This window comes from Oryx dammah, unplaced genomic scaffold (assembly GCF_014754425.2).
Source record: "Oryx dammah isolate SB20612 unplaced genomic scaffold, SCBI_Odam_1.1 HiC_scaffold_18, whole genome shotgun sequence".
NCBI lineage: Eukaryota > Metazoa > Chordata > Mammalia > Artiodactyla > Bovidae > Oryx > Oryx dammah.
In genome coordinates this window covers 12876993-12902231 of record NW_024070202.1, presented here as the reverse complement: position 1 = coordinate 12902231, position 25239 = coordinate 12876993, and the positions used below count along the sequence as shown (strand labels likewise).

Genomic DNA, 25239 nt, shown 5'->3' with positions numbered 1-25239 from the left:
ATGCTGGGAAAGACTGAGGGAAGGAGAAGAAGGGGACGACAGAGGATGAGATGGTTGGATGGCATCACCAATTCAATGGACATGAGTTTGGGTATACTCCAGTAGTTGGTGATGGACAGGGAGACCTCTCCACTCCAGTACTCTTGCCTGGAAAATCCCATGGATGGAGGAGCCGGGTGGGCTGCAGTCCATGGGGTCGCTAAGAGTCGGACATGACCGAGCCCCTTCACTTTCTGTTTTCACTTTCATGCATTGGAGAAGGAAATGGCAACCCACTCCAGCATTCTTGCCTGGAGAATCCCAGGAACAGGGTAGCCTTGTGGGCTGCCATCCATGGGGTCACACAGGGTTGGACACAACTGAAGTGACTTAGCAGCAGCAGCAGCAGCAGGGAGGCCTGGCGTGCTGTGGTTCATGGGGTCTCAGAGTCGGACATGACTGAGCAATGAACTGAACTGAATTAACATGATTAGTATCGTACTCACCATGATTTCATTAGGATTACTTAGTTTTAAATGCTATCAATAAAACTGAGGAAATACTATTGTTCTTCCAATACTTTGAGCCATCCCTTAGCTTCTAATCCTCCAGGAATATGGCCTGGTTTGAGCTGAACCTCTTCTTCACAGTGGCCTAATATGCTTTAATTCATATAAATGATGTAAGACTGATTAAAAATATATATATATGCCCTTGGAAGTTATCATATTAAAAATACTTGTGTTATAATTTCTCTAATATGTCAAAAATGGTACTTCTATGAGGCTTTCATTAGGACTTATTAGTTCATAAACTCAGGTACAGCAACTCCAAGTTTAATAAAGTCATTAGACTAAGCTCAGATAAAAGTGATTCTCTGTAACTGTGGGTAAAGTTAACAGAATTTCACTGTGTCGTTTTGATTTATATCCAAATGACGGCACCAATTTCATATGCATTTCCAGGAAATAAGTTAAAAAATCAATCTTCAGTGCTTAAAATATAATTATGTCCAAATCTCAGCTTCAACTTCCTTATCACTAGTAGTTTCTTATCTTTCTCCTTCCAGGCTCTCAAAGCCATGAGTTTCATACCTTCATTCCTGATCTGTACTTAGTAGTTTGAAATATTCAAATTAATTTAGTGATTTCTTAGATATCCTTTTTAAAAAGTAAATTTTAGGAAACAGTAAATGTGATAGCTAGCTCCCAACAAATAAGAAATATAGAACCATACATGCTTTAAACCCTCAGTTTAAAAAGGTTCATTAAAAAATATATATCTAACTTTGGCATCCCATTTTTGGTTTCCCTGGTGGCTCAGACTGTAAAAGCGTCTGTTTGCAATGCAGGAGACCCAGGTTCTGGGTCAGGAATATCTCCTGGAGAAGGAAATGGCAACCCACTCCAGTACTCTTGCCTGGAAAATTCCATGGATGGAGGAACCTTGTAGGCTACATTCCATGGGGTCGCAAAGAGTCAGACATGACTGAGTGACGTCACTTTCACTTTTCATTTTGTATTAATATCTTATGAAGAACTACCAACTAAAATAAATTCAGAGGATTCAGGTGTTATTTCTAATAAGTTAAAATCAGAAAAGTCTTTTTACTTACATCCAATTAATTAAGACCCTGAGTTATTCATCAATCTAAACCTAGGGTTAAATAATTTGAGGGAATAAAGGAAGCTAAGGGTTCCATTTTGATATTAAGATTTTTACAAATTAAATGAGGAAATTAAATACATGCCCTTAAAAAATTAATGTAGCATGTTCTGTAACCTTGAGGTAAAAAAAGTGGCATGAATGATGAATATTACCAGGAAGAAGAGATCACTAGGAAACAGGGAGATAAAGGAGGATTTCTTACGGGGCAAAGGAGCTGAAATATGGTCTTCAAGATAAGTATTTTAAACAGAAAGAATGGAAGAAGGAAGTTCACAATCCGTGTTTGAAGGATGGTGACTACACTAGTAATACTGTACTAAAGCATGAATATAGGGAGAGGTAGGTGTCGAGACAGGCTCCCCTGGTGGCTCAGCTGGTAAAGAGTCCACTTGCAATATGGAAGATCTAGGTTCGATCCCTGGGTTGGGAAGATCCCCTGGAGAGGAGTATGGCAATCCACTCCAGTATTCGTGCCTGGAAAATCCCAATGGACAGAGGAGCCTGACGGGCTACAGTCGATGGGGTCACAAAGAGTCGGACATGACTGAGCAACTAAACACAGAACAGCAGAAGTGATAAGCCTGGGGGGTGAAAGGCTTTTTATTAAAAAGAACTTAGATTCTGCACAGAATGGAGGGCCACTGAAGCTTTCTAGAGCAGACAGGGTTCTCTTTCTGCCCCCATATTTTTTAATAAGTTTATTTATTTTTTAATTGGAACGATAATTGCTTTACAGAGTCATGTTGGTTTTTGCCAAACATCAACACCTGCATGCCCCAAACAAAATGCTCAGTGGAGCCACAGAAACCATCCTTGTTAAAGAACAGGAGTTACCACAGCCCTAGGCTGAGACAGAGTCTGGGACAGAAACTGATAGTACCAGAGCTTGAGGAAAAGGATTCTACACAGGCAACCAAACAACAAGCCGAGCTGGCAGCAGCGGATAAAATTGATGAAGAACGGGTCAGTAAAGCAAAACAGAGCAAAAGGGAAAAGAAGGCACAGACATCAATGTCCAAACTGGGTCTTCAAGATGTTACAGGGATTAACAGAGTCAATATCTGGAAATCTAAGAATATCCTTTTTGTCATCACAAAAGCAAATGTATCCAAGAGCCTAGATACCTACATAATTTGGGGGAAAGCCAAGATGGAGGATTTATCTCACCAAGCACAATTAGCAGCTGCTGAGAAATTCCAAGTTCAAGGTGTTGCTGCTGCTGCTGCTGAGTTGCTTCAGTCGTGTCCGACTCTGTGTGACCCCATAGACGGCAGCCCATCAGGCTCCCCCGTCCCTGGGGTTCTCCAGGCAAGAAACTGGAGTGGGTCACCATTTCCTTCTCCAATGCATGAAAGTGAAAGTGAAAGTGAAGTCACTCAGTCGTGTCTGACTCTTAGCAACCCCATGGACTGCAGCCTACCAGGCTCCTCCGCCCATGGGATTTTCCAGGCAAGAGCACTGGAGTGGGGTGCCATTGTGAAGCTGTCTCAAACATTCAAGAAAACATACAGACTCCAACTGTACAAGAGGAGAGGTTGATGAAACCGGTGTGGAAGCTAAGGACATAGAACTGGTCATGTCACAAGCAAATGTTTCCAGAGCAAAGGCAGTCAGAGCCCTGAAGAACAACAGTAATGATACTGTAAATGCTATTATGGAATTAACAATGTAACCATCTGAAAAGAGGACTTTTTTTGGTGTTTCAAAAGAGTAACTGAAGCTGGGCTGGAAATTTGTATTGTTTCTATTATTAATAAAGTTATGGCTTCTTGTTGGAAGAAAAAAAATTAAGACAAGAGGGACATAACAAAGGAAGAATTATTATTTCTCCCCACAAGTCTTAGTTCTACTACTCAAGTTATGTAGAATGAGTCAATTGCTTTTTCCATGATAGGTCTTTACTTAAAAACTGCTTTTATGTTCTTCCATTAGAGGTAAAGATGAAGACAGATTAAAGAAGGGAAAGACTGAAATCATGAGACAATTAAGAAGCCATCTGCCATCTGTACAAGGCTTGAAATGAGTACAAAATTATGAAGGGAAAGAAAGGGGTGGCTATGAGTCTATGTAACTACAAACTTTTTTCCAACTGAGAAATGTTCTTATAAGTTGAACATATTTCTTACTTATTTCACTTTAACATTCACTGTGAAAACATAATGAGCAGCTTCAAAACCAAGTTCTACACTGACAGAAAAGTGCTGTCTAAAGAGCAGACAGCAATTCTGCAGAGACAATCACATTTACTGAGGGACCCACCCATGCAGCTCCAAATCTTCCCTGCACTCTTTCTAATTATTTTACATGCTTTTCTTAGGATGATGCGTATTCTTGAATCATTGACATAGCACCAATAGAAGTCATTTAGGTTAACATTCCCTACATCATTAAAGGATGTTTTCCAATTGAAAAATCTAAATTATAAAATGTAAACCCGTGCTTGTGCAACATAAAATATGCTGCAATAAAATCCTAATATTACTCTCTTTATAGAAATATTAACTCATCAATATTTTCAGAATATTTGGCAGTTTCATTTTGAAGATAACACTAAAATACACTCATAATTATACACAGTAAATAATGTCTCCTTACGTGCTTCTTTATAGGATTTATGGAAAAGTACAAGGCATAAGCAATACTACATTAAAAAATAAGTACCCTGTGACCAAAATTAAAATTTATTAAAACCTTGACTTGAGTTGGCACAGAACTACTTTATTTGTTTTCCAGACTATAAATTTTAGGATGTCAGGGCTGGATATAAATTTAAGGTTCCAAATAATGTATAGTCTGTCCTATTAAGTTGGAAAAGTTATAGTTTATCAAAGATTAGCCTTGCCATTCTTTAAAACAAGAAAGAGATTTTAAAATGCATTTATCAACCTAAATCATTCCGCCTACTTGTCTTAAGTAACATGTATCACTAGATATATGTATAATCATTTCAATTTACTGCATAACTGATTTTATTGAAGGGATCTGGAGCCTAACTTCATATTTACTGAGAAATTCTATCTTCCTTGAAATTATTGCTATATTAGCAATGAAAAACACTAACACAGCTCAGCAACTAACCATACTGATACTATATATTTCATATCTTCATGTCTTTCTAGAATATTATTAATATAATTTTTAGTCTTAACTTACATGAACTGATCACAATAAAGAAGGAAAAATTTTAAACTAAAGACAAGTTTTTAGCATTTAGATAAAATTCTTCTGGTAATTACATCTATTTATAGGTACAATTCGAGAGAAAACTAAAATTCAACAAAATATCAAGTAATCAAATTGTATATAACTCAAGCCACATACCTGACATTGCCCTTGGTGTTTCTTAGAACTGTTGCAGCAAAATTCTGTGTGACACCCACCAAGCTGATTCCATCCACTTCCACAATCTGGTCATTGACTTGTATTCTTTGGGAAAAGGGAAAAAATTACCCACAATTAGTTTTACTGATAATATATTCCCACTCGCAAAAAATGAGTTGACAAAATACTTTAAGATACTCTTACTGATTCAAAAATTTGTCTCCAAGCTCCAGATCTTTGTCAAAGGTTTTTGTCTATTTGGGAGCTCAAACCATTTCATTAAAAAAAATTTCATGAACCCTAGAAAGGAAAAAGCTCTTTGAAATCTTGACCAGTGAATTTTTGTGATTCTTGGATTACTTAACTTGTTCCTGAGGTTGCAGAACTGAAGCTACAAGTTCTCTGTGCTGTAGTAACTGAGAAAAGCCATGATCTCACTATGTGAGTACAAAGTATGTTCCTAACTTAGAAAGGTCTTAATAAATTGAATTATAAAGCCTCTGAAATTAAAGGAGTGATAATCTAATTGGTTCATAGAGAATAGTAATCAGTTTCATAAATTTTCTTTTCTAGTATCTAATGAGAGTTTCAATGTACTAGACATTTAAGAAAAAAATCCCTCTTGGAGATTCTGCTAGAAGCTTAGACGTTTTTTCATATGAGACCAAGTTCATGTAATAACAGTGAAAAAGTGAGTCTTTGGATGAATAAGACTAATTTAATAATTCTGGTTTAAAGTAACATTGGAAAAGACCGTGATACTGGGAAAGATTGAAGGCAAAAGGAGAAGAGGGCAGCAGAGGATAACATGGTTAGGGCACATCACCAACTCAATGAACACGAATTTGAGCAAACTCTGGAATGTTCTACAGTCCATGGGGTCAAACAGTCAGACACAATTTAGCAACTGAATAACAACAACAACAAAGTTTTCTCCATGATTTTATAAAGGTGTGGCTTTATATTTTCATAAGGAGACCAGTTAATCTGAACTTCCTAAAATTCTGAAACTGACCAGATAGATTACAATATTCCTACATAAAGTTTAAAAAGAAAAAAAGAATAAAAGTATGTTTAATAAACTGAATCATAATACTAACAAACTTTTACATCAATAGTAATTATGTTTTATAGAGTGCCAGCTTAAAACATCATTTCCAAGATTCTTAGTTATTTCTAAAATCTTGGCCATGATGCTTTTTAACTGCACAACTCTCCTTGTGTTAAAGAATGTGCTTATTGTGGCACATTAAGAAGATATAAAAATAGTATAATGGCTATTTTATAGTATAGTGTAGTGGCTACAGAAAATGCTATTTGCTGGTCTGCTAAATTGTTTGTGTAAGACAGGTGATTATTACCAACTTCCAAGCTACCAGTGAGGGTTGTTACTAGAAGTCAGTTAAGTAGGCAACAAGTTAAATTTTAAATGGATAATTAAGACTATGGTAACAACATCAATGAAAGAAAAAATAAAATCGTGTAAATAAGGTAATGGAAGGAATTTTTGTTTTTTAAGAAAAAGAACAGGCTAGTCCAAACGTATCACCCTGTTTTAGCATATGAAAGAACATAACGATGATCAAAACTTGAATGTGTATAGCAAGTTGATGAAGGTTTAAAGAAGTAATTTTTATTTGCCTTGGTTTCTACCATCTGGGGCCAAAAAGACACTATAAAATGTGCTGCATTTTGACAAAACTCTCAGTTTTAAAGGACTATTCAAAAGATTTAAAAAGAGTGTAATCCTCTACTACTAGAGTTACATAGAATGAGTCAATTCTTTTTTGTATGATAGCCCTTCGTGTATTTGAAAAATGCGTTTATGCTCCTCCATTTAGGGGTAAAGGATGAGAAGGACACTGGATAAACTAAAGTCATGAGAGAGTTAAGAAGTCATGTGCAATCTGTACAAAGTTTGAAATGATAACGGCAGAAAATTATAATGAAAGTTCCTTTTTCATCACATTCTCATCAGCATTGTACATATTTTAGATTTTGGCCAGTCGACTAGGTGTCCAGTAGTATTTCTCACTGTTTTAATTTGCAATAATTCACATATTGGAAGAAAATTTTTATATATCATATATCTTTCATGGGGGTGATATCTAGACTATTATAAAGAATAGTTACAACCCAATATTAAAATGACAATCCAACTTAAAAGTAAGTCAGACATAGAAAGAAAAATACCACATGATCTCACTTACATGGGGAATCTAAAAAACAAAACAAACAAACAAAAACCATCAGCTCATACAGACAGAGAGATGACTGACATAGATGGGGATTGGGGATAGGCACAATGGGAGAAGGGGGTCAAAAGATACAATCTTCCAGCTATAAAATAAGTCATGGATACAAAACCGAGATCCCTATATATGCTGCCTACAAGAGACACACCTCAAAACAACGGACACATACAGACTGAAAGTGAAGGGCTGGAAAAAGATATTCCATGCAAACAGAGACCAAAAGAAAGCAGGAGTAGCAATACTCATCTCCGATAAAATAGACATTAAAACAAAGGCTGTGAAAAGAGACAAAGAAGGCCACTACATAATGATCAAAGGATCAATCCAAGAAGATATAACAATTATAAATATATATGCACCCAACATAGGAGCATGGCAATATGTAAGACAAATGCTAACAAGCATGAAAAGGGAAATTAACAACAACACAATAATAGTGGGAGACTTTAATACCCCACTCACACCTATGGACAGATCAACTAAACAGAAAATTAACAAAGAAATGGAAACTTTAAATGATACAATAGACCAGATAGACCTAATTGATATGTATAGGACATTTCACCCCAAAACAATGAATTTCACCTTTTTCTCAAGTGCTCATGGAACCTTTTCCAGAATAGATCACATCCTGGGCCATAAATCTAACCTTGATAAATTCAAAAAAATTGAAATCATTCCAAGCATCTTTTCTGACCATAATGCACTAAGATTAGATCTCAATTACAGGAGAAAAACTATTAAAAAATCCCAACCTATGGAGGCTGAACAACACGCTTATGAATAACCAACAAATCACAGAAGAAATCAAATTATGCATAGAAGCGAATGAAAATGAAAACACAACAACCCAAAACCTGTGGGACACTATAAAAGCAGTGCTAAGAGGAAAGTTCATAGCAATACAGGCATACCTCAAGAAACAAGAAAAAAGTCAAATAAATAACCTAACTCTACACCTAAAGCAACTAGAAAAGGAAGAAATGGAGAACCCCAGAGCTAGTAGAAGGAAAGAAATCTTAAAAATTAGGGCAGAAATAAATGCAAAAGAAACAAAAGAGACCATAGCAAAAATCAACAAAGCCAAAAGCTGGTTCTTTGAAAGGATAAATGAAATTGACAAACCATTCGCCAGACTCATCAAGAAACAAAGGGAGAAGAATAAAATCAATAAAATTAGAAATGAAAATGGAGAGATCACAACAGACAACACAGAAATACAAAGGATCATAAGAGACTAGTATCAGCAATTAGATGCCAATAAAACGGACAACGTGGAAGAAATGGACAAATTCTTAGAAAGTACAACTATCCAAAACTGAACCAGGAAGAAATAGAATATCTTAACAGACCCATCACAAGCATGGAAATTGAAACTGTAATCAGAAATCTTCCAACAAACAAAAGCCCAGGTCCAGACGGCTTCACAGCTGACTTCTACCAAAAATTGAGAGAAGAGCTAACACCTGTCCTACTCAAACTCTTCCAGAAAATTGCAGAGGAAGGTAAACTTCCAAACTCATTCTATGAGGTCCACCATCACCCTAATACCAAAACCTGACAAAGATGCCACAATAAAAGGAAACTACAGGCCAATATCACCAATGAACATAGATACAAAAATCCTCAACAAAATTCTAGCAATCAGAATCCAACAACACATTTAAAAGATCATACACCATGACCAAGTGGGCTTTATCCCAGGGATGCAAGGATTCTTCAATATCTGCAAATCAAACAATGTAATTCAGCACATTAACAAATTGAAAAATAAAAGCCATATGATTATGTCAATAGATGCAGAGAAGGCCTTTGACAAAATTCAACATCCATTTATGATAAAAACTCTTCAGAAAGCAGGGATAGAAGGAATATACCTCAACATAATAAAAGCTATATATGACCAACCCACAGCAAACGTTATCCTCAATGGTGAAAAATTGAAAGCATTTCCCCTAAAGTCAGGAACAAGACAAGGGTGCCCACTTTCACTGCTACTATTCAACATAGTTCTGTAAGTTTTAGCCACAGCAATCGGAGCAGAAAAAGAAATAAAAGGAATCCAAATCGGAAAAGAAGAAGTAAAACTCTCACTGTTTGTGGATGACATGATCCTCTACATAGAAAACCCTAAAGACTCCACCAGAAAATTACTAGAGCTAATCAATGAATAGAGTAAAGTTGCAGGATATAAAATCAACACACAGAAATCCCTTGCATTCCTATACACTAATAATGAGAAAGTAGAAAAAGAAATTAAGGAAACAATTCCATTCACCATTGCAACAAAAAGAATAAAATACTTAGGAATATATCTACCTAAAGAAACTAAAGACCTATACATAGAAAACTATAAAACACTGATGAAAGAAATCAAAGAGGACACTAATAGATGGAGAAATATACCATGTTCATGGATCGGAAGAATCAATATAGTGAAAATGAGTATACTACCCAAAGCAATCTACAGATTCAATGCAATCCCTATCAAGCTACCAGCGGTATTTTTCACAGAACTAGAACAAATAATTTCAAGATTTGTATGGAAATACAAAAAACCTCAAATAGCCAAAGCATCTTGAGAAAGAAGAATGGAACTGGAGGAATCAACTTGCCTGACTGCAGGCTCTACTACAAAGCCACAGTCATTAAGACAGTATGGTACTGGCACAAAGACAGAAATATAGATCAATGGAACAAAATAGAAAGCCCAGAGATAAATCCACACACCTATGGACACCTTATCTTCGACAAAGGAGGCAAGAATATACAATGGAGTAAAGACAATCTCTTTAACAAGTGGTGCTGGGAAAACTGGTCAACCACTTGTAAAAGAATGAAACTAGATCACTTTCTAACACCACACACAAAAATAAACTCAAAATGGATTAAAGATCTAAACGTAAGACCAGAAACTATAAAACTCCTAGAGGAGAACATAGACAAAACACTCTCCGACATAAATCACAGCAAGATCCTCTATGATCCACCTCCCAGAATACTGGAAATAAAAGCAAAAATAAACAAATGGGACCTAATTAAAATTAAAAGCTTCTGCACAACAAAGGAAACTATAAGTAAGGTGAAAAGACAGCCTTCTGAATGGGAGAAAACAATAGCAAATGAAGCAACTGACAAACAACTAATCTCAAAAATATACAAGCAACTTATGGAGCTCAACTCCAGAAAATAAACAACCCAATCAAAAAATGGGCCAAAGAACTAAATAGGCATTTCTCCAAAGAAGACATACGGATGGCTAACAAACACATGAAAAGATGCTCAACATCACTCATTATCAGAGAAATGCAAATCAAGACCACAATGAGGTACCATTTCACACCAGTCAGAATGGCAGCAATCCAAAAGTCTACAAGCAATAAATGCTGGAGAGGGTGTGGAGAAAAGGGAACTCTCTTACACTGTTGGTGAGAATGCAAACTAGTACAGCCACTATGGAAAACAGTGAGGAGAGTCCTTAAAAAATTGCAAATAGAGCTGCCTTATGACCCCGCAATCCCACTGCTGGGCATACACACCGAGGAAACCAGAATTGAAAGAGACACATGTACCCCAATGTTCATTGCAGCACTGTTTATAATAGCCAGGACATGGAAACAATCTAGATGTCCATCAGCAGATGAATGGATAAGAAAGCTGTGGTACATATACACAATGGAGTATTACTCAGCCATTAAAAAGAATACATTTGAATCAGTTCTAATGAGATAGATGAAACTCGAGCCGATTATACAGAGTGAAGTAAGCCAGAAAGAAAAACACCAATACAGTATACTGACACATATATACGGAATTTAGAAAGATGGTAATGATGACCGTGTATGCGAGACAGCGAAAGAGATACAGATATTTAGAACGGACTTTTGGACTCTGAGGGAGAGGGAGAGGGTGGGGTGATTTGGGAGAACGGCATTGAAACGTGTACTATCATGTAAGAAACGAAGTGCCAGTCTATGTTTGATGCAGGATACAGGATGCTTGGGGCTGGTGCACGGGGATGATCCGGAGAGATGATATGGGGTGGGAGGTGGGAGGGGGGTTCAGGATTGGGAGCTTGTATACACCCGTGGTGGATTCATGTCAATGTATGGCAAAACCAATACAGTATTGTAAAGTAAAATAAAGTAAAAATAAAATTAAAAAATAAAATAAGTCATGGGGATATAACATACAATGTGGTGACTACAGCTAATAATACTGTATTGCATATTTGAAAGTTGTCAAGATAGTAGATATTAAACATCCTCATCACAAGAAAAACATTTTTATAACTACATCTGGTGATGGGATGTTAACTAGACTTCTTGAGGTGATCATTTCACAATTATGTAAATATCAAATCATTACGTTGTATACCTGAAACTAATATAATGTTATATGTCAATTATACCTCAATTTAAAAAAATGAGCAAAGGATCTGAATAGGCATTTCTCCAAAGGAGATTCACAAAAGGCAAATAAGCATATATAAAAGGTGCTCAACATCATTAGTCATCAGGGGACTACAAATCAAAACTAGAGTAAGATTTCTCCTCACAGTTACTAAGATGACTATGACCCAGAGAGATGTTGTGGGGAGGGGAGTGGGAGGGGGGTTCATGTTTGGGAACGCATGTACACCTGTGGTGGATTCATGTCAATCTATGCCAAAACCAATACAGAATTGTAAAGTAAAAATAAAATAAAATAAAATAAAATAATGCTAAATAAAAAAAAGAAAAAAAAGAAAAAAAAAAAACAAAAGACAGATAGTACCCCAAACTAACACAGCACTGTTAATCAACTACACTCCAGTACATATATTAAGAAAAAGACAGATGGTAACTTTAAATGGAGCATAACCTATGAAGATATTGATTCACTGTGTTGTACACCCAAAATTAATATCATATTATAAATCAAACTATACTTGAATCAAAAAAAAATAACAAGAAGTCTTTATGAGATGTGGAGACACTGTAATCCACATACATTACAGGTAACACTATAACCACCCAGTAGTTTTCCAAAGCGTTAAACACAGAGTAACCATATGAGTCAGAAATTCCACCCCTGATTATATACTCAAGAGAAATGGAAACCTGTTCACACAAAATTTGCACATGAATATTCAAAGCAACATTATTCATAATAGCCAAAAAGTAGAAACAACCCAAATATCCATCAATTGGTGCCAGAATAAACAAAATATGAAATATGCACTCAATGGAATATTATTTGGAAATGAAATGTGATAGATGCTGCAACATGAATAAACCTTGGAAACATTATATTAATGAAAAAGGCCAGTCACAAAAGATCACATGCTATATGATTCCATTTATATGAAGTCCAGAAGAAGCAAATCTCTACATGCAGTTGATGGGTGCCTAAAGGGGAGGGAGGAGGGAAAGCTGTTTTTCAAATCTGCACAGAAGTACAATATGAGCTGCCAGAGGCCTGACCATACTGGATAAGATCGTCTAGGCACTGGTTCTCAAACTGCCTAAATGCAATGGGACAATGGAGTCATTCTGAAAATTTTAAATTTCTCAAGTTGCACCTCTTGCAAAATTCTCATTCAGAAGATAGAGTAAAGTACAGGACAGACATTTTTTCCCCCTCAATTTTGTCTATTATAAATAAAGTTACCATACAAGTCTTTATGTAGACATACATTTTCATTTTTGTTGGAAATTACCAACAAGTAGAATTGCTGGCTTGAAAGGTTAAGTATATGTTTAATTACCTAAGTGCCTGTAAAATGTTATGTTCCCACAAGCTATGTATGAGTGTTCCATTTCTCCATATCCTTGCTAACATTTTACATTGTCAGCATTCTCAACTTTAGCCATTCTAGTAGGTATGGTACCTCACCGCAGTTTTAATCTGTATTCTCTAAGGACTAATGATGTTGAACAAATATTCATATGCTATCGAACATTTATATATATTTTCTTTGAAACAACTACACAAATCTTTCATTTGTATTTTTCAAATACAATTATTTTTATTTGTGGGTTTTTTGTTACTGAGTTGTAAGTTTTCTTCACACCCTTGATGCAAATCCTCACATGAATGTTTAACAAATATTTTCTTCTTGTCTATATAGATTCTCTTTATCATTTCATAACCATGCCTCTTAAAGAACAAAAGTTTTAATTTTAATAAAGTTTACTTTTTTCTTTAAAAGTCCATGCTTTGTGTCCTTTCTCAAAAATCTTTGCTTAATGGTAGGACACAAATACTTTCACCTATGTATTCTCTTAGTTTTTCATGGAACTCTGATGCCTAGATCTATAATTTTGAGTTAATCTGTATATGGTGTAAGATAAGGTGTTTGGTTTAGTTGTTTTGTTTTCCATTTGGATATCTACTTTAAAAAAATTTTTATTTTATGTTGGAGTATAGTGGATTAACAATGTTGTGTTAGTTCCAGGTGTACAGCAAGGTGATTCAACCATACACATATATACATGTACCTATTATTTTTCACATTCTTTTCCCATTTAGGTTATTACAGAATATTGGATATCTAATCCTTACAGCACTATTTGTAGAAAAGATTATACATTTTACCACTGAATTATTATAGCACTTTAATTGAAAGTCAACTGACTATATCTGTTTCAGTCTATTCTTACTCTCTATTCCACTACATTGATCTCTTTCAATTTTTATACCAATATCATATGGCCTTGGTTACAGAAATTTTGTAGTAAGTCTTGAAGAAAATCAGGTAAGATTAGTCCTCTAACTTTATTCTTTTACAGAATCTGTATTCTAGGTCCATTGTGTTTCTATATGCATTTTGGAACCAGCTAGTCAATTTCTATCCCACAAAAAAGAAGACTCCTAAGATTTTTATTGGATTTCTTTGAAAATACACATCAGAATGAGGACATCTGACATCTTTTCTGGTTTTGTAAATATGGAGTTGTTTGCTACCAAGGTCTGGACTCTATAGCTCAGGTCATCCATCTTCCTTATTCATTCTTAATGTTCACCATGCTTGCAAGATGGGAGGCTAGGTCGGGGTAGAGGTTAGAAATGGATATTCTGTTTCAAAGTGAAAGTTGCTTCCTCGTGTCCAAGCAAAAAGGAGAGAAGAATCAAATCAACAAAACTAGAAATGAAAAAGGAGAAGATACAACAGACAATGCAGATATACAAAGTATTATAAAAGACTATTGCGAACAGCTGTATGGCGATAAAATGGGTAACTTGAAGAAATGGACAGATTCTTAGAAAAGTTCAGACTGAACCAGGAAGTAGTAGAAATAAGGAGCAACCCAATTAGAAGCACTGAAATTGAAGCTGTGATCAAACACCTCCCAAAAAACAAAAGCCCAGGACTAGGTGGCTTCACAGGACAATTCTATCAAACATTTAGAGAACAGCTAATGCCTATCCTTCTAAAACTCTTTCAAAAAATTGCAGAGGAAGGAACACTTCCAAACTCATTCTACGAGGCCACCATCACCCTGATACCAAAACCAGACAGAGACAGCACACAAAAAACAAAACTACAGGCCGTGTCACTGATGAACATAGATGAAAAAATCCTCAATAGAATTTCAGCAAACAGGATTCAGCAACACATCAAAAAGCTCATACACCATGAGCAAGCTGGCTTTGTTCCAGGGATGCAAGGATTCTTCAATGTACAAAAAAACAATCGATATGATACACCATATTAACAAATTGAAAGATAAAAACCATATGATCATCTCAATAGATGCAGAAAAAGCCTTGGACAAAATTCAGCACCCATTTATGATTAAAACGCTTCACAAAATGGGCATAGAAGGGACCTACCTCATCATAGTAAAGGCCATATATGATAAGCCTACAGCAAACATTATTCTCAATGGTGAAAAACTGAAAGCATTCCGCCTAAGATCAGGAACAAGACAAGGGTGTCCATTTTCACCACTATTATTCAACATAGTTCTAGAAGTCCTAGCTACAGGCATCAGAGAAGGAAAACAAATAAAAGGAATCCAGATCGGAGAAGAAGAAGTAAAGTTCTCACTGTTTCCAGATGACATGATACTGTACATAGAAAATCCTAAAGATAGTATCAGAAAATTACTAGAGCTAATCAGTGAATACAGCAAAGTTGTAGGATACAAAAATCAATGCACAGAAATCACTTGCATTTCTATACACTAACAATGAAAAATCAGAAAGAGAAATTAAGGAATCAATTCCACTCACCATTCCAAGAAAAAGAATTAAATATCTAGGAATAAATTTACCTCAGGAGACAAAAGAACTGTACACAGAAAACTATAAGACACTAATGAAAGAAATCAAAGAAAACAGAAACAGATGGAGAGATATCCCATGTTCCTAGGTAGGAAGAATCAATATTGTGAAAATGACGATACTACCAAACAAGATCTACAGATTCAGTGAGATCCCTATCAAATTACCAATGGCAGTTTTCACAGAACTGGAACAAAAAATTTCACAATTAATATGGAAACACAAAAGACCCCGAATAGCCAAAGCAGTCCTGAGGAAGAAGAATGGAACTGGAGGAATCAGCCTTCCTGACTTCAGATTATACTAAAAAGCTACAGTCATCAAGACAGTATGGTACTGCCAAAAAACAGAAATATTGACCAATGGTACAAGATGGGAAGCCCAGAAGTAAACCCATACACCTATGGGTACCTTATTTTTGACAAAAGAGGCAAGAATTATACAATGGGGGCAAAGATTGCCTCTTTAAGAAATGGTGCTGAGAAAACTGGACAGCTGCATGTAAAAGAATGAAATTAGAACACTTCCTAACACCGTACACAAAGATAAACTCAAAATGGATTAAAGACCTAAATGCAAGACCATAACCTATAAAACTCTTAAACAGAGGCAAAACATTTATGTCATAAATCAAAGCAAGATCCTCTATGACCCACCTCCTAGAGTAATAGAAATAAAAACAAAAGTAAACAAGTGAGACTGATTAAACTTAAAAGCTTTTGCACAGCAAAGGAAACTATAAGCAAAGTGAAAAGACAGCCCTCAGAATGGGAGAAAATAATAGCAAATAAAACAACTGACAAAGGATTAATTGGCAAAATACACATACAACTCAATCAAAAAGTGGGAAAAAGACTTAAACAGATATTTCTCCAAAGAAGACATACAGATGCCTATCAAACTCATGAAAAGATGCTCAATGTCGCTCATTATTAGAGAAATGCAAATCAAAACTACAAGGAGATATCACCTCAGTTCAGTTCAGTTCAATCGCTCAGTCGTGTCCGAATCTTTGCGACCCCATGAATCGCAGCATTCCAGGCCTCCCTGTTCATCACCATCTCCCGGAGTTCACTCAGACTCATGTCCATCGAGTCAGTGATGCCATCCAGCCATCTGATCCTCGGTCGTCCCCTTCTCCTCCTGCCCCCAATCCCTCCCAGCATCAGAGTCTTTTCCAATGAGTCAACTCTTCACATGAGGTGGCCAAAGTACTAGAGTTTCAGCTTTAGCATCATTCCTTCCAAAGAAATCCCAGGGTTGATCTCCTTCAGAATGGACTGGTTGGATCTCCTTGCAGTCCAAGGGACTCTCAAGAGTCTTCTCCAATACCACAGTTCAAAAGCATCAATTCTTCGGCGCTCAGCCTTCTTCACAGTCCAACTCTCACAACCATACATGACCACAGGAAAAACCATAGTCTTGACTAGATGGTCACGTATTAGCCTGGCTTGGAGAATTTTAAGCATTACTTTACTAGCATGTGAGATGAGTGCAATTGTGCGGTAATTTGAGCATTCTTTGGCATTGCCTTTCTTTGGGATTGGAATGAAAACTGACCTTTTCCAGTCCTGTGGACACTGCTGAGTTTTCCAAATTTGCTGGCATATTGAGCGCAGCACTTTCACAGCATCATCTTCCAGGATTTGAAACAGCTCAACTGGAATTCCATCACTTCCACTAGCTGTGTTCATAGTGATGCTTCCTAAGGCCTTCTTGAATTCACATTCCAGGATGTCTGGCTCTAGGTGAGTGATCACACCATCGTGATTATCTGGGTCGTGAAGATCTTTTTTGTACAGTTTTTCTGTGTATTCTTGCAACCTCTTCTTAATACCTTCTGCTTCTGTTTGGTCCATACCATTTCTGTCCTTTTTGAGCCCATCTTTGTATGAAATGTTCCCTTGGTATCTCTAATTTTCTTGAAGAGATCTCTAGTCTTTCCCATTCTGTTGTTTTCCTCTATTTCTTTGCATTGATCGCTGAAGAAGGCTTTCTTATCTCTTCTTGCTATTCTTTGGAACTCTGCATTCAGATGCTTATAGCTTTCTTTTTCTCCTTTGCTTTTTGCCTCTCTTCTTTTCACAGCTCCAACCAGTCAAAATGGCCATCATCAAAAAGTCTACAAACAATAATGCTGGAGAGGATCTGGAGCAAAGGGAACGCTCTTGCACTGTTGGTGGGAATGTAAATTGGTACAGCCTCTATGGAAGATGGTATGGAGATTCGTTAAAAAACTAGGAATAAAACCCCTATACGACCCCGCAATCCCACTCCTGGGTATATACCCTGAGGAAACCGAGATGGAAAAATATACGTGTATCCCATTTGTCATTGCAGCACTACTGACAATAGCTAGAACATGGAAGCAACCTAGATGTCCATCGACAGATGAATGGATAAAGAAGAATGGATAAAGAAGTGGTAGGTATACAGAATGGAATATTACTCAGCCATAAAATGAAACTGCATTTGAGTCAGTTCTAATGAAGTGGATGAACCTAGAACCTATCATACTAAGTGAAGTAAGTCAGAAAGAGAAAGATAACTTTCGTATTCTAACACACATATATGGAATCTACCAAAATGGTACTGAAGAATTTATTTACAGGGCAACAGTAGAGAAACAGACATAGAGAATAGACTTATGCACGTGGGGAGAGGGGAGGAGAGGGTGAGATGTATGGAAAGAGTAACATGGAAACTTACATTACCACATGTAAAACAGATGGCCAACGGGAATTTGCTCTATGGCTCAGGAAATTCAAACAAGGGCTCCGTATCAACCTAGAGTGATGGGATGGTGAGGGAGATGGGAGGGAGGTTCAAAAGGAAGGGGATATGTGTATACCTATGGATAATTCATGTTGCAGTTTCACAGAAAACACCAAAATTCTGTAAAGCAATTATCCTTCAGTTAATACATTAAAACAGTGGAAAAAAGAATCTGAGGGACATTCTAAAAATATATACATATATATATATACAAGAAAGTAAAATATTAATGCAAAAAATGAAAGAACAAAATATGATTAGGAAGTTTATATCTAAAGCCATGAAAAACAGAATAAACACAGAAGACAGCATGTTCAGATCAAAGAAAAGAGAAATTCAATTTCTTTTATGATGAATATTAGATAATCATAAGACACGTGAAATAAATGAGTAAGTTCTACATGTACCAAGACTGGGATACAAATTTGGGAGTAATTCATATAGAGTCATTTTAAAAAATGACTTGAATACAAAAATAAGTTCTTGCTCCCCTTGGAAGAGAAACATTCTTTCAATGCAGGGTGAAAATAGGAGGATCTATATTGAAGGAGAACCTGGAAAGTCTCTTTCCCTCTCCTTCTCTCTCTCTCTCGCTCACACACATGCACACACACACAAACACACACACCAATAAAAACAAACAAACAAACATCCAGGACAGGGACATGGATCTCATTGAAATGAATGACTATAACGACACTGAGAAGTTTAAGATAAGGCCTAAGAAATGTTACTTGGATGTCTCAAAAAGGAGGTAAATAATTTTTTAAAGCAATAAATTTGACAGAAAATTAAGGCTAGAAACTAAATACAGAATTTTACTATGTTGTTTAAAGTTTCACTTTAATTCTGTCTATTATACTTGATCATTTTTTGTTATCAGAGTGGGGAAACAGGAGAAAGTTCACTACAGTTAAGAAGTCGAATCAGTGGCATGGACTACTTATTTGTAGAAATTAGCACTAAAAGAACGGATGATAACACAGTAGTAAAAAAAGGCAGCAGGAAAAAAGCACACTGAAAATAATTTGTAGAAAAAGAAAGAAATATAACTGTCCAGTAAACAACTTAAAAACAACAAAGTATCAAATTCTTCAAAATTTTATAAGACGATGCTCAGTCTTAAAGAGGGTGCAGGAGACTACTCTAGGGACTTGATAGGTGGCGCAGCGCTAAAGAGCCTGCCCGCCAACGCAGGAGATGCACGAGACTCGGGGTCAATTCCTGGGTAGGGAGGATCCCCTGGAGTAGGAAATGGCAACCCACTGCAGTATTCTCACCTGGAGAATCCCACGGACAGAGGAGCCTGGCAGGCACAGTCCACGGGGGTCAAAAGAGTCAGATATGACTAAGAGCACACATACACAAACTACTCTTTGACACTGCTGGGGAGCATATATTGAGCAATGTTTCTTAAAGGCAGGTTAGCAACCCATTTCTGCAACATTTAAAGCACAATTCACTTTGACACAGTAATTCTGCTTCAAGGAAGTACTTTCAAAAAATAATCAGAGATATTCAAAATGATTTTTACATAAAAATGCTAACCTGATCAACATCTTGAAATAATATACTAGTATAACAATACTTCCCTCGTGGTTCAGGTGGTAAAGAATCTGCCTGCAATGCAGGACACTGGGGTTCAATCCCTGGGTCAGGAAGATCCCCTGGAAAAAGAAATGGTAACCCACTCCAGTGTTCTTGTCTGGCAAAGTTCATGGACAGAGGAGCCTGGTGGGCTACAGTCCAAGGGGTTGCAAGAGTCAGACACAGCTTGGTGACTAAACAACAGCAATATGTAAATGGTTTACACATACAAGGACTTCCCTGGTGGCTCAGACGGGAAAGCGTCTGCCTGCAACGCAGGAGACCCGGGTTCAGTCCCTCGGTTGGGAAGATCCTCTGGAGAAGGAAATGGCAACCCACTTCAGTACTTTTGCTTGGAAAATCCCATGGACACAGGAGCCTGGCAGGCTACAGTCCATGGGGTCACAAAGAGTCATACACAATTGAGCGACTTTACTTTCACTTACATATATAATACTATGACATAATACGTCTTTAAAGTCTGTTGTAGAAAAAGTATTTAATATGTGATATAACATAACATACTATTTGAGCACAGGCTCTGGAATAAGATATCCTAAGTTCACAGCTAGGCTCTGCCACCTACTTGCTATGACTATATAAGAGGAATCATTGCTATCTTATAGGTAAAACAGAAATAACAATAATTTCATGTATTTAATCAAAGCTATTAGATTAAAAAGGTACAAAATATTTTTTAATTTAAATTTATTTATTTTAACTGGAGTCTAATTAAAAAATAAAAAAATAGAAAAATGTACAAAATATAAAGAACACAGCACACTGCCTGACATATAGTAAGCACTCAACAAATATTGTCTTGATGAATTGCCAGGGTCCAGCCCTGGTGGACCCAGGGTAATTCGAAGTGGGGCGGAGTCGGCGATTAGGAAAGAATTATTTAATTAGAGATATAAAGACAGATTAGGGAAGAATAGTGTAGTGAGAGAGAGGAGAGAAAATAGAGGAGAAAAAGAGGCTGTATTCCTTGGTTTACATAGAAAGCCAATAAAGCCCCGAAACAAGGGACTTACACCATCTACGGAGGGTTGCAGGCACCCTCGTGAATAGCGGAGGGTGCCCCGCCTTAGGCTCCCTCCAGATGGGAATCAGCCATAAAATAGAGTAAGAAAAGAAAACACGGGGGGAGACAGATTTCTGAGAAACTGGTCCGTCTCTTTATTTTCCAGGAAAGCTTTTATACTTTAAGTTGTACATAGAGATCAATGGATAATACAAAGTCATGCACGGTCAGCAGCCCTGACCCTTATCGAGACCAGGCTTTCTCTCTGCACACCTAGCTATATACACAGGTCTTAGGTGATTTACATCATCTTCTGGCCAGGAGGCCTATTAGCATTTTATGGCCCTTTTCTGATAAGGGTCTCTCAACCAGAAAACTTATTTGCCCTAAAAGTGTTGTTCTTACTAAAGTCTGGTGCCACTCTCAGAAAGCACTAATTAAGGTTACATTCTTACATAGTAAGGACACAACAATTTATAACAAAGAAAGAGGAATACAGTAATTAATAACAAAGAGAAAATTCATTAACTCAAAAGTCTAGTATTGCTAACATCAAAACTACTATATTCCTTTTTCTATATCCCAATTACGTTGATTAATATCCTCCAGGTACCTAAAAGATAAAGGATATGGAGGCCTGGCGGCAATCATTAACTCAGCAATGAAACCCTTCACCAATATAATTCTTCAGTTCAGTTCAGTTCAGTTCAGTTCATTTCAGTCGCTCAATCGTGTCCGACTCTTTGTGACCCCATGAATCGCAGCACACCAGGCCTCCCTGTCCATCACCAACTCCCGGAGTTCACTCAAACTCACATCCATCAAGTGGGTGATGCCATCCAGCCATCTCATCCTCTGTCGTCCCCTTCTCCTCCTGCCCCCAATCCCTCCCAGCATCAGAGTCTTTTCCAATGAGTCAACTCTTTGCATGAGATGACCAAAGTACTGGAGTTTCGGCTTTAGCATCATTCCTTCCAAAGAAATCCCAGGGTTGATCTCCTTCAGAATGGACTGGTTGGATCTGCTTGCAGTCCAAGGGACTCTCAAGAGTCTTCTCCAACACCACAGTTCAAAGGCATCAATTCTTCGGTGCTCAGCCTTCTTCACAGTCCAACTCTCACATCCGTACATGACCACAGGAAAAACCGTAGCCTTGACTAGACGGACCTTAGTCGGCAAAGTAATGTCTCTGCTTTTGAATATGCTATCTAGGTTGGTCATAACTTTTCTTCCAAGGAGTAAGCGTCTTTTCATTTCATGGCTGCAATCACCATCTGCAGTGATTTTGGAGGGCAAAAAAATAAAGTCTGACACTGTTTCCACTGTTTCCCCATCTATTTCCCATGAAGTGATGGGACTAGATGCCATGATCTTCGTTTTCTAGCTCTTTTTAAAAAGGCTCTATATCTTTAAGATATTTTAAGCTTCCCGAGTCTCTCGTGGTTGGGGGGCTGTAAACAATCACAAGCTTAGCTGTAAAAGTCCGGGTAAACCTGTCAGGCAAGTTAGAGAGCCATCAGAGGGGTTTGAGCTGAGACACTCCTTTTATATGCAGGAGACTGTTAACTGGAGCTCTAAGTTAACTTTTTCCAGAGAAAGGTGGTTGGGGATAGACCCCTGTTAATGTCATAGGAGTCGGTGAAAGTCATAAAATAAGACAGACAAATTCTGGTTTTGGGAAGTTCCAGGGGGGCCCCAGGAGGCCTGATCCCACCTTTGCATGTCGGGCCCCTTCCTCATGACCTTTGCCATAGGTGGGATTCCCCATGCTGGCTCCTGGCAATGAATAAAATGTATGAAAATGCATAAAGCTATATATTCAATTTATCTTAATTCTATAAGAAAGTAAACCTAGGCATACGCACAGAAAAAACTCTGGAAGGAAACCTACCAGCAAGATTTGAAGAGTGGTCAACTCTACATGGTAGGATTACATGAAATTTTTATTTTCTTCTTTACATTTTCTATACCTTCCAAATTTTTAACCATAAACATGTATTATATTTATAACTTTAAAATGTTCTCTAAAATTAGCACATGTTTATTTGACAAGTGATAATGGCATTTTACAGTGACTATAGAAATAATATAAAAAGTTTTGCTCTAGAAGCTGGGCTGGAGGAAGCACAAGCTGGAATCAAGATTGCCAGGAGAAATATCAATAACCTCAGATATGCAGATGACACCACCCTTATGGCAGAAAGTGAGGAAGAACTAAAGAGCCTCTTGATGATAGTGAAAGAAGAGAGTGAAAAAGTTGGCTTAAAGCTCAACAATCAGAAAACTAAGATCATGGCATCCGGTCCCATCACTTCATGGGAAATAGATGGGGAAACAGTGGAAACAGTGATTGACTTTATTTTTCCGGGCTCCAAAATCACTGCAGATGGTGATTGCAGTCATGAAGTTAAAAGACACTTACTCCTTGGAAGGAAAGTTATGACCAACCTAGATAGCATATTCAAAAGCAGAGACATTACTTTGCCAACAAAGGTCCGTCTAGTCAAGGCTATGGTTTTTCCAGTGGTCATGTATGGATGTGAGAGTTGGACTGTGAAGATGGCTAAGTGCCGAAGAATTGATGCTTTTGAACTGTGGTGCTGGAGAAGACTCTTGAGAGTCCCTTGGACTGCAAGGAGATCCAACCAGTCCATCCTAAAGGAGATCAGTCCTGGGTGTTCATTGGAAGGACTCATGTTCAAGCTGAAACTCCAAAACTTTGGCCACCTGATGCAAAGAGCTGACTCATTTGAAAAGTCCCTGATGCTGGGAAAGATTGAGGGAAGGAGGAGAAGGGGATGACAGAGGATGAAATGGTTGGATGGCATCACCAACTTGATGGACATGGGTTTGGGTGGACTCCAGGAGTGGGTGATGGACAGGGAGGCCTGGCGTGCTGCAGTTCATGGGGTCACAAAGAGTCGGACACGACTGTGCGACTGAACTGAACTGAAGCATTATAGTCACTGGTTCTTTATTAAAGACGCAAGTGTGAATAACCATAAAACAACTAGACTAAAGGCTCTGAACTCAAGAATCTATAACTTATAGCCCAAAGCCAAAAAGACATTTTCTCAAATTGTAAAGAACAGGGTAATTCATATAAATGGTTTTGAGCTCTTGTTTTACAACAAATTTTACAATGCTTATCAAATATTATAAATTTAAGCATAAAATAAACAATATTTATTATTCATATTATAGCAATTCCTAATTGTCTTAATTCATCTCTGTAGGCATTCTTATATTCATGCACACCCAAGAAACTAAAACGAGAAAATACATCTGGAAAAAGCTCTAAATGGACAAAAAAAACCTGTCAACCTAGAATCCTATACACAGAGAAACATATTTTTAAAAAGTCAAAGGTGAAACAAAGGCTTATTCAGATATACAAAGCTGAAAGAATTCATCACCAGCAGATCTGGTGATAAAATGGTAAAGGATATCCCTCAGGCAGAAGAAAAGTGATACTAAGTAGAAATACATATTTCACAAAGGAATAAAGAATACTAGAAACAGAAGACAGTAGAGCTATAAAGCATTCCATGCAACATGAAGAGTGGCAACAGATATTTGGCTGGATTTGCTCTCCAAATTCAGAGACCAGTGTAAGAAAGAGGCATCTCACAATTGAAACGCAGGTCTCTGATCCTACATAATTCTTCCTGCCTGCCTTAATACAGAGAGCATTAAGGAGATAAAAAGAGCTCAATATTATTTGATTATTATTTTCATTAAAGGGTATTAATTTAAAATTTTTTCACATTTCAAAGTGATATTCATTAAAGAAAGGATCTAAAAATCTGATACACAATTAAAACAAGAAAATTAAAGCTACCTTTAGAAAAGAGGGAGAGAGGGAGGGAAGTTCCACAGATTTGGCTATTTAATTTGAAAGTGAAAGTGAAGTCACTCAGTCGTGTCCAACTCTTTGCGACCCCATGGACTGCAGCCCACCAGGCTCCTCTGTCCATGGGATTCTCCAGGCAAGAATACTGGAGTGGGTGCCATTTCCTTCTTTAGAAGATCTTCCTGACCCAAGGATCGAACTCAGGTCTTCCACATTGCAGGCATACGCTTTAACATCTGAGCCACCAGGGAAACCACTTAATTTGAAGGGCATTTCAATTTACCTTTTTAGAGGTAAGTTGTAAGGGGACGACAGAGGATGAGATGGCTGGATGGCATCACTGACTCAACGGATGTGAGTCTGAGTGAACTCCGGGAGTTGGTGATGGACTGGGAGGCCTGGCGTGCTGCGATTCATGGGGTCACAAAGAGTTGGACACGACTGAGTGACTGAACTGAACTGACTGAACTGAACTTAATATTATTTTAATAAAAACTTAGAACAAA

At 37.3% G+C, this 25239-nt stretch overlaps 1 protein-coding gene and 1 pseudogene across 16 annotated transcripts in view; one reads left to right on the top strand and one right to left on the bottom strand.

Moving 5' to 3' along the window:
* PPP1R9A (protein phosphatase 1 regulatory subunit 9A) overlaps window positions 1-25239 on the bottom strand; it is a 349172-nt gene that overhangs the window by 126656 nt on the left and 197277 nt on the right. For all 16 annotated transcript variants that reach the window (XM_040260454.1, XM_040260457.1, XM_040260466.1 and 13 more), the window contains exon 5: window positions 4969-5073. In XM_040260454.1, the coding sequence (XP_040116388.1) occupies window positions 4969-5073 (105 nt within the window). The remainder of the gene's footprint in view (window positions 1-4968; window positions 5074-25239) is intronic.
* On the top strand, window positions 2433-21334 carry LOC120877964 (annotated as a pseudogene).